Below are 9,714 nucleotides of genomic sequence, written 5' to 3'. Positions count from 1 at the left end.
TCACCTAAATTTAAACTACCAGATTCCTTATTTTATTATGGACTGCAGTGACTGTATTTAGATCAGTTGGATGCTCCTGACTCCCTTTCTGCTCTTGGCACTGCAAACATGCCATATAGATTAAATATTTAGACAGAAACATACTTTAGCCAAGACAGGAGGAAGCCTCATATTGGGACTGCAACTCAAACTATCAGATATTTTTAGAACTTGATGGAAATACTTATTCAGTGCTTTGATTTACAGCTTCCCATGATGCTTACAATACAAAAGTTCCATAACACTGAAACCTTAATTCAGGGCTGAGGAATGAAAAAGAAAAAAAACAAACCCAAAAACCAAACAGTGGAAGAGGCTGCAAGGTAGAAACAAATGTCAGGCACTTTAAATAAAGTATGCAGAATGTTTCCCTGGATATGAAGAAACAATTTGCATTCTAACAGTTGAGACTAGCAAGAAACACCTAAACCCAAACTGACCTGGAGCTTCCCAGATCATTTGAAAGAGAAAGTCATCTCCAATTCACCTGATGCTAGAAGCTGAAACAGGGCTGATAGAATAGCTCTGCAAAGTTCTCTTGGATTTGTTGGCTGTTTTGTCATTATTCCCAAAAGGCAACATTGTCATGGCAAGTACAGTTTGGAAATAAAAATTATTACTACTACCTGCATGTCTTGTTTCACTGTCTTGTGTAAACATATGTGCTTGCTTGGAAGTCTCACAGCAGGATCTGTAATCAATAACAAGAAGCAGTCTGGGGAGAAAAATGTATATCACTTCTAAAATCTGCCAGGTTTAGAGTAATACTTTCCTGATGTGGAATTGCCAAACCATCTGCAGATAAGTTTTAAACTATTATTTACTACTCTACTTCTCATATATAGCATTAATAGATTCCTGTTCATTTCCCATGTCATCTGTAGTTCTTAGTCCGTTCCCTACCCCCTCCCCCTCACAAACAATTTTTAGAAAAAACTGGATTAAAAAATGGTCACAATTTGTTCTGCAAAGAAAGTAGGAATGTGCCTGTGCAGTTAGAAGGTCCTCTGCCTTCCTTGTCTTGAGGGCAAGGATTCCAGCCATGGAACGACACGAGTTTTCAGGAGTATTTGTGGGGCAGGAAAGGTTACAGGACTGTGTATGGATAATTCTGGCTGCTGTTTTTGTCCACTGTGCACATCATCCTTTGTTTCCCAGTGTGGGGATGTGTTTTAATTTTAGCTCTAGTGCAGGAAGGCAGGGAATGGCCTGCTCCTCTTCTGTAACTTCCATGTATTTTTTGCTACTGGGTTAGCTGCAAAGCAGAAGTCCCAATTTCTCAATCCTAGATTGATTTGCAGGTGGTTTCTAACATCCAAATGCTCTCTGAAGGGTAATACCAGTAAAGCAAAACAAAAAATTAAACAAAACAAAACCAAAACAAACAAAAAAAACCACCACCAAACCAGGTCTTGCTTTGAAACCATTCCTGTAGATCCTTTATGCAGTTGGTAAGGATGAAGGAGAATGAAAATAAAAAAGTAATGGTCTCTTCCTTGCTCTTTGTTCAGAGAAAATCACCTCCTAAAGTCAGGCTTCTATTCAGTTCTCTGAACAGCCCATTCCTTTCTCAGGGTGACCTGGAGACAGAGCAAGGAGAGGAAGCAGCTCTGGCAGCACTTAGGGCATTGCTCGGAGAGGCTCCCAAACACAGGGCAAGCAGGCATCAGTGCTTCCTGACCACTGGGCAAAACCAAGGTCCTGGAAAGGCTGTAGAGAGTGTGCTGTACCCCATAATGGAACCTGCTGACATGCTTTACACATTTGTAAAACAGGTCTGAAAAGAACTTGCAGGAGGAAAGAAAAAAGGCACCTGTGTTAGACATTGCTGCACATTAAACACCTGCCTCCAGCTATGTCCTCTAGCAACTAACAGCACAGCCTAGCCCACAGGAGGGAGTACAGCAGAGACATCTGTCAAATACTAACCACTTACTCCCCCAAATTACCTCAAGGGCAGCATATAGCTGTCAGATCTGCTTGTGAATACAAGGCTGGTTTCTGTAATACACTTGAGTATTCCCCCTTTCCAACCAGCTATTTCTCTACATTGTATTTCCTGATAATTTTCCTAAAATAAAAAAAAAAAATCTTCACAAAGGCTCTTTGCAAAAAGTTCTATTAAAGGTACATTCACCATGTTATGACAATTTGCCATATCAATAGTACACCCATAGTGCCCCCAGAGGAACTGCTCAAGAACTGAAGCCGTGCTGTGTGAAGAGATTCAAGTACTGCCTGTTGTTAAGGGCTGCTCTAACTGAAGGAAAACAAAACACGGCCATAAAACTTAAAGTTCCTCTGACTGTGCCTTCTCTCCACAGGAAGTAAGAAAAGCCCAAAATAAGCAGCCATAACAAGTAAACGACTTTAAAAACAAAACTCTCAAGCTCCATCAAAGCAAATGCAGTTGATTGGGGAAAGCTACAGTTACTCTTATTTGTCAAATTAAGTTCTCTCTGCCCATGTTTGCTGCAACTGCAAAGTGCTCCAACTTTCATTTTCTTCCACATGGGGGGGGAGTTTGGTAGCTCTAATCGTGCTCATCCAGATGGCCTGTCAGTTTTTACAGGCATTCCTTAAAAATAGAAGCAATCTAATCCTGGTTCAGGTGATTTAAAAGAAACTTCTGCAAAACTGCATTGTTCTTCAAAGCTAGCAGGCAATAATTCATGGCTTTGACAAGAGGACTGCTTTCCCCTCTTGCCACCAATTTCATAGAGCCATTCCTTGCTCTGTGTTGATACAGACTGTTCTGCAGTTACTTGTGTATCTCCTTTTTCACTTGATGCTATTTTACTTGCAGCTGAGGATATCGACTGACATGCAGATCCCACCGGAATTATTACTGGTACCTTACTGCACAGCCGGCTACCCCTACGGCAGTAAGAGCTCAATGAAAGGGATGCCACACCATTCTCAAACCATTTCGGGTTCATGCTCCAACATAAACCAGAGCCAACTTTGTCTCAACTTCATAATTGAGTTGCAATAGCAGCTTTCATGAGAAAAACTGAGCAGACACGTAGAATTGGTTACACACAACTGCCAGATCTGCTACATGCAAGTCAACACCCTGTGAAATACAGCCTGAGCTTGTCACCAGAACTGAAGGCTGGGCTTTAATTGTAGCAGTCACCAAAATATTGTTTCCAGAGTGAGATGTTTTGGGCTGCAGCTACACATCTTGTCAGCCTAATGTCAAACGACACCTATGTAACTGCTGCTGGCCCCTGTAACTTCCAATTGCATTTTCAATTGGAATGCCCATCTACTGACTTTATCAATAACAAGTGATGAAGCAGCACTCTGCCCAACCTCAAGAGAACTGAAGAACAAGTGCCATATCTTTGCATGAAGGTATAGCATTTATTGAAAGATTCAAAAGGTTTCATTAGATTAATAGAGTAGGAAAAAAAGCAAGAAAAGCCTCAGGCATTCAAAGCACAGTTGCTTAAGCCAGGCTCAGTTCAGTGTCTCAGCAGACACTGAAAACACCTGGCTGCTTGGGTTTGATTTCCCATTGCTTCTAACATACACACCCTTCAATGAGACTGTGGTGAATATTAACTGCAAAGAAAAAATACCACGTTGTCCATCGCCCACCATCCTGAGCAGCTCACAGGTGTTGAAGCAGCAGCTTCTCAGCACTGGCAAAGCCCCTGTCCCACACCCAGGCCCCAGCACTCTGCCTGCTCCTGGGGCACCACCAGTGCTCGAGGGATGCTCTGCTGCACCTTGGCTCCCACACTGCCAGCAAAGGCTCACACTGTCAGTCCCTGCAGGGCTCCTTTGAAACAGGACAGGAGCAGTCAATGGGTTTTATTAAAAACTTGCAGAATTTCAATACACTGAAAACATTCTCAGTTTAACCCAATGTTCTTTTGAAATGCTATTTGACAATCAGAGAGGGAAAACAAGGAAAGACTTCAATTTTCAGTATTTTATTTACAGGCCGCACAATACATTTTATATACAAATGGCTTAAAATAACAAAGAGTAAGCAAGCTGAAGCATAACGATTTATTTTAAATTAAGTTGTCTCGAAATAACTCCTGCAATAAAGTTTCTTCACCCTGATAAGCAAGTTAATTTGAAGTCAACCCAAGGTCATTTTATTTTTAAATATAGAATTCAAATAGATTTTCTGGCGATTCCTAAATTTCATGACACACTTCTGCAAATACAGAACATCCCAAAACTCTCAAGAAGGGTGACAGCCAAAATTTCCTCATATAAAAAAACCACTGTAACAGAACAGACTGGAGAAATGTTGTATGTAAAACACTTGCGTGTTTTATTAATGAAAAGAAGAATGCAAGTAGTACATCTGACATTTTTCTCTCTCAGAAACAGAATTCATGGTCCAAGACCTAGTTTGCCTACAGACAAGAGGTATCCTGTGTTACTTCAGTACTTCAGTTTTTAACACACAATTATCTATTAAACTCATCCAACTGTAAACTTCACCATAACTGAAACTGCCTCCACCAGAACTGAAAGCGAAAGGAGAAGAGCGCTCAAAACCGTAAGAACTTACAAACATGGCACTTACTGCCTCTGCTGCTAGAAAGCACCTGACACTACTGTGGGATGAAGAAAATTTGAGACCACATTTTATGGAAACGTAAGAAAATAGACGTTGGCCATTTAAAAATTACTTTTCCAAGAAATTATATTAACATTTAAGGATACATGTATTTTTATATCTCTTCCCTAGCACTGCTCATTCTGTTCAGGATAACGACAACTAGTGATCCATAAAAGCGGTTTCCTTTTCCTTTGGCTGAATTTAAGCATTGTAATAGTCTAAGTGTTTTAAGTCATGGTCATAAGCAGTCCAGTCGTGCTTGTTTTCTTCCTCTTGGTATGCCTAAAGACCACTTAATATAAATAATGAAGTACTTGCTATTTGATAGTCCATTATTACAGTATTTCACTATATTTATTTAAAAATACAAACACACAACACTTACTTTTTGATGTAGTATCCAGGTCTCTGTAGCTCACTTTGGAATCGCAGCACGGAAAACATAAACCCAAAGGAATGAGGGAGAAAGTAATAAAAGCCATGGCTCCACAGAAAAACAACGCTGTTTTCAGAATGCCTACTACTGCATCAAAAATGCAAGAGCCACATGATGTAAAATGCCAAACTAGTACAGACTCTCTGCTGAGTGCAGTTCACACGTAAGGGTAAAATGCTGCCATAAGCACCTCATCGTGTGATTTAATTCAAGAGAAACGCTGACAGGTAATGTCCAGTACAAATAAATGTGGACCTGCTGTCCTTAGATCTGGACAATTCCCTGGCTGCTAACCTGCTCAGACAATTCCAGGCCAGGGGAGAGTGGCTGCAGGCACTAATCCTCCTGCCACACCATCAAGGGCAGAGCTCCTCACTTGCACCCAGCCTCCATGAGCCCAGGAGGAAAGGCATCAGCAAAAGACCCAGCAAGATTCCCTGGGCTGTAATCCTTTCAGAGTTATCACATATGGAAACACATTCACTTTCCCTCCAAATTATCCCAACACTGTTGCTCCAGGCAAATGCAGTGTTCAAAGTCACAGGCTAGTCATCTTTACGCTGGGGAAAAGGAACTGTACAGTATTCATCTGCTACAGTATACCAGATTTTGTTTCTGATTCATCTGGAAGTCAACTGGTTATTGCACTTCCTCTCTCCTCAAAGTCAGGATTACTTGTGTTGAGATTATCGGGGATTTTCATGGCCAAAGACTGAAATCCATTCTGGTAGAACAATGTCTGAAAGTACTGCCAGCTCATAAGGAAACTGCACACTCATTTACAGATGCAGAGGGGAACAACTCCTCTGCATTGAATGAAGCTAACTAAATGACTTGAAAATTTATGTCCGAAAGGGAAGGTAGGAGACACAATTTCTTCCTTTTATTTTTGTATTGGAAGTCAATTATAATTAAGTTCTCTGAGATCTACTCTCCATTTGAACTTACCTGTGTTTTTAACCAGCTATTGCCTGCAGTTACACTTAAAGTGCAGGTGAGTAACCCCAGACTGCACATCTTTAGTGAAAGTAAGTGCATATAAGCTTTAAAAGTATTTTGCTTGATTCTAGAAAAAACCAATACAAAATAAAGAGAAATCTGTGTATATATTTGTGGGTCTGGGTTTTTTAAAGATCGGTAAACAAAGAGCCTTAGCCAACACTGTCCATATCTAAACGACACTAATGATTTTTGTCTTTGAAATTTTACTAGGAGAAAAATGCTATGGGGACGTCCTTACTCAAGGAAAAGACGGCCCAGGGCACTGTCATTCACGTGAAGCTTTTGCCTGTCTTATGCACAGGCTATTCAGGCTGTATTTCTTTCTGACCTGGACAGTTTTATTTTCAGATGGCAGGATAGGAACATTGTGTCTAGTGAAGGCAACTGCCAGACTTGGGGACAGTGTAAGCAGCAGGACTCTCTCCATTCCTCATCTGCCAGATCCTCAAACACAACACAGTCAGCAAAGGGAGTTTCTCCATGCTGTACAGTGTGGGAATTAGCTATATATGAATCAAGTTTTTCAATTAAAACGAAACACCAACAGCTTTGGCTTCTATTCTGAAAATCCAAAAAGTCATTGACAAGACATATGTAATAGTGTAAGTAGAAATTTTACTTTTTAAAAAGTAGTATTTAAACACTCAGTTACATAAGGTACCGATTTGTCAACTGGATAATCAGTTGGAAAATTGTTTCCAATATGGGCTTCAAGACATCATTTTACGTACAGGCAAAACAAAACCATACCTCCCCTCTGCAGGAGAGAGACCACTTGTTGCCAGAGGAAACAAAAAAAAAATACCATGCTGGAAGTTGTAATTAGTATGAGGAGTGGCTCTTGGTAAGAGTTTTAACTATAAAAATTTTAGTTGTTCCGAGACACTCAATTCCAATATTAAAATGTTCTGTGGAATAGCAGATAAAAATCAATTAATTGGCACAATCACAAGTTTACAGCGAATTACAACTAAGTGTCAAACATTTTGCCATTGCTTTAAATACTGGTCATTTTTCCTTTGGTTACTTCCTACAATGCAGTATTTGGGGTAAAAAGACAAACGGTGTCAGCTTCTCACACAAAGTAAAGAAATTACTGCTGTTGACATTTAAGAGAAAAAAACTATTTCATTACTTGGTAAGGACATATAAAGTATAGTTTATTTGGCAGAGGAACTAAAACACTTACTACAACTCCAACAGGGAGCTGAGGAAAAACTACACTCTTCATTCTTCTCCTCACTTTCAACGTTTCTCATGAAGTTCAATTTGGAAATTACAAATTTTTCTAGGTAAGATCAGGTCTCTAAGTAACTGGCCCATGTGAAGTAAACACCACAAGATTAGGACCTGTTCGAGTTTCTTATTATTATCTGAATTCTCTTGTTAATTACCCAGGTTTAGGCATTATGTTCATAGTGACCTATGAAGTACTTCCAAGTTTTTGCAGACCTTAAGCTTACAAGTTAAGGCACTTACCATTCAAGTAAAACAGTTTTTATATAAACAAGTGTGGGAGATGGAGAGAACATTTTACCAGAACACCCTTTTTTTTTTTCTTGAAAGAAAAAAAACGTTGACCAAATATTTATAAAATTTTGCATCAAGAGAAAGGTTGTGTTTTATTATCTGAAATGAGCACGAAATACACCTTCCACAATAACACTGAAAGCAGTGCAAAGACTGACAGTGACCTTTGACTAAAGGTAGTTCTGTAAAAAGAAAAATACCAAATAAATCAGTGCCCTGCTTTGATTGTTGTAAAATTTCTTTTTTTTTTTTACATAAAAGTTGGTCCAAACTTACAAAAAAAGCACAAATGTGCATAGTTCAGAAGATCTGAAAGAGTGCCATAAAAAGCTGATGTCCCTAAATTTAGCATCCACTTAAAACTGCCAAAATACAAAATAAAAGTCAGAACTAGAGTTTGTGAACATGTACAATCAAGTCATCTAGTTTTTAGACAGCATGAGTTGTAAGCATTTTTAAATTTTTCCTACTGTATGCAAGACCCTTTTCCACATAAAAATAAAGCTGTTGAATTAACATTATTCAAGTCTGTTGAATTGCTGCTTTAAATTGCAGCTAGGGGGAAAAAAAAATGTTTTTCCAGATAAAAATGATGTGCCTGAGGAAAAACAGATACTCAATATGGTAATCCTCTGCCTCGCCCTCTTACTGCAGATGTGCTAATGTGTCCCCTGTATCCTTGGGAATAGCCAGGTCCTTGGGCAGGAGAAGTCCAAGTCTGTCCATGCATGTGGCTGATGCCAGTGGGATTTTCCTGTAAATTACTTCCATAGCTATAGTTGTGAATCTTTGTGGGCAAAGAGTGCGCACTCTCTGGCCCTGTGGAAGCATCACTGCCGCTCCCCAAAACCGGGATTGGGCCATGGCTGTATTCAAACCTATGGTCTTTATCTCCACTGAACAGCATGGGGCCAGCGTTGAGGTAAATGTCTCCATAACCAGTTACTGAGCTAGGAAAGGATTCTGGAAAGGCTGATGGAGGAGGGGCAGCACCAGAGTGAGATGAAGCAGTACTGTAGTTATCCAAAGACTGAATATCCGAGTTTCCAAGGAAACTCCTCCTTTCTAATACTCCTGATGATCCGCTTCCAATTCCATCGCTAGTGCTGTAACAGGCAGATGAGAAGGATGATGATCCAAAGTTATCCTTGTAGTCTGGGCCTGTTACATAGGAGTCTCTAGCCTGATAATCCACACTCGTTTGTACTGGCTCCTCCGTTGTCGCCTGAGCTTGATGCTGAGCCAGCAGCTGCAGAAGAGCTGCTTTCACTCCTGCATGAGGATCTGTTCCTGAAGAGTTACTTATAGGCAAATGCTGATTCTCTGTCCGATAATCAAGGTCTTCATCAGTGAGTGGCGGAGGCTCCGGTGGCTCAGGGGGACGCTGGTCCGGAGGCAAGATCCGGGGGCGCTCCTGCTCAGGTGTTCGGTTCAGAAGCCTCATCTCAGACTGCCTAACCAAATCTTCTTGACCTAAGATAAAAGAAGAAAAAGAAAAGCTCTGGAATAAAAGTACACAAATACACAAGTATACAAATAACAGGACCAGAAAGAAAAGGACTCCTTCCTGGAAAAACATAGAGGTTTGATAACTTAAATTCTCATGAATTTATTAGTTAAATTTAGCAGTAATTATATTATTTTGTACAAAATCTGGCAACTGCTCATTTGTATCAGGAGCACGATGCAGGTTACTCCCTGAAGTAAGATTACCAGGCAGTCAGTTAAAGAAAAACAGTTCAAGCTCCTTAAAAAAAGACCCGAGCAAAACCAAATGACCAGAACAAAAGCAACACAAACAATAAAAATTCAAAGAAGGATAAAGAAAGATTCACAGGATAGAAATCTCAAGGGGAAAAAAGGCCACTTTATCAAAGAACAGCAAAACTCAAGGCTTGAAATAAACACGAACAAAAAAGCACACCTCTCAACCCACCCCCTCCCTCCCCCCAAACCCTCCAAGAACAGCCCCAATTCAGTTCAGAGTATTTCTTTCAACAGCTGGAAACACCACAAAAGAATACATGAACCACACCATAATAAATCTGAATTTGCAACCCAAAAAGATGAACAGAGCTCTAAACTGTGGGAAGACTATGGAAGCCATACTATACCT

The 9,714-nt window shown here is 40.1% G+C and overlaps 1 protein-coding gene across 5 annotated transcripts in view; it reads right to left on the bottom strand.

Moving 5' to 3' along the window:
* Positions 1-3,967: 3,967 nt before the first annotated feature.
* CDK13 (cyclin dependent kinase 13) overlaps positions 3,968-9,714 on the bottom strand; it is a 47,565-nt gene continuing 41,818 nt past the window's right edge. For all 5 annotated transcript variants that reach the window (XM_086844671.1, XM_023919867.2, XM_086844653.1 and 2 more), the window contains one exon: positions 3,968-9,071. In XM_086844671.1, the coding sequence (XP_086700797.1) occupies positions 8,215-9,071 (857 nt within the window). In that variant the 3' untranslated portion in view covers positions 3,968-8,214. The remainder of the gene's footprint in view (positions 9,072-9,714) is intronic.

The sequence above is a fragment of the Cyanistes caeruleus genome, chromosome 1, assembly GCF_971803275.1.
Source record: "Cyanistes caeruleus chromosome 1, bCyaCae1.hap1.1, whole genome shotgun sequence".
Taxonomy (NCBI): Eukaryota; Metazoa; Chordata; class Aves; order Passeriformes; family Paridae; genus Cyanistes; species Cyanistes caeruleus.
The sequence above is the reverse complement of the archived record's forward strand: the minus strand, read 5'-3'. Positions and strand labels throughout refer to the sequence as shown.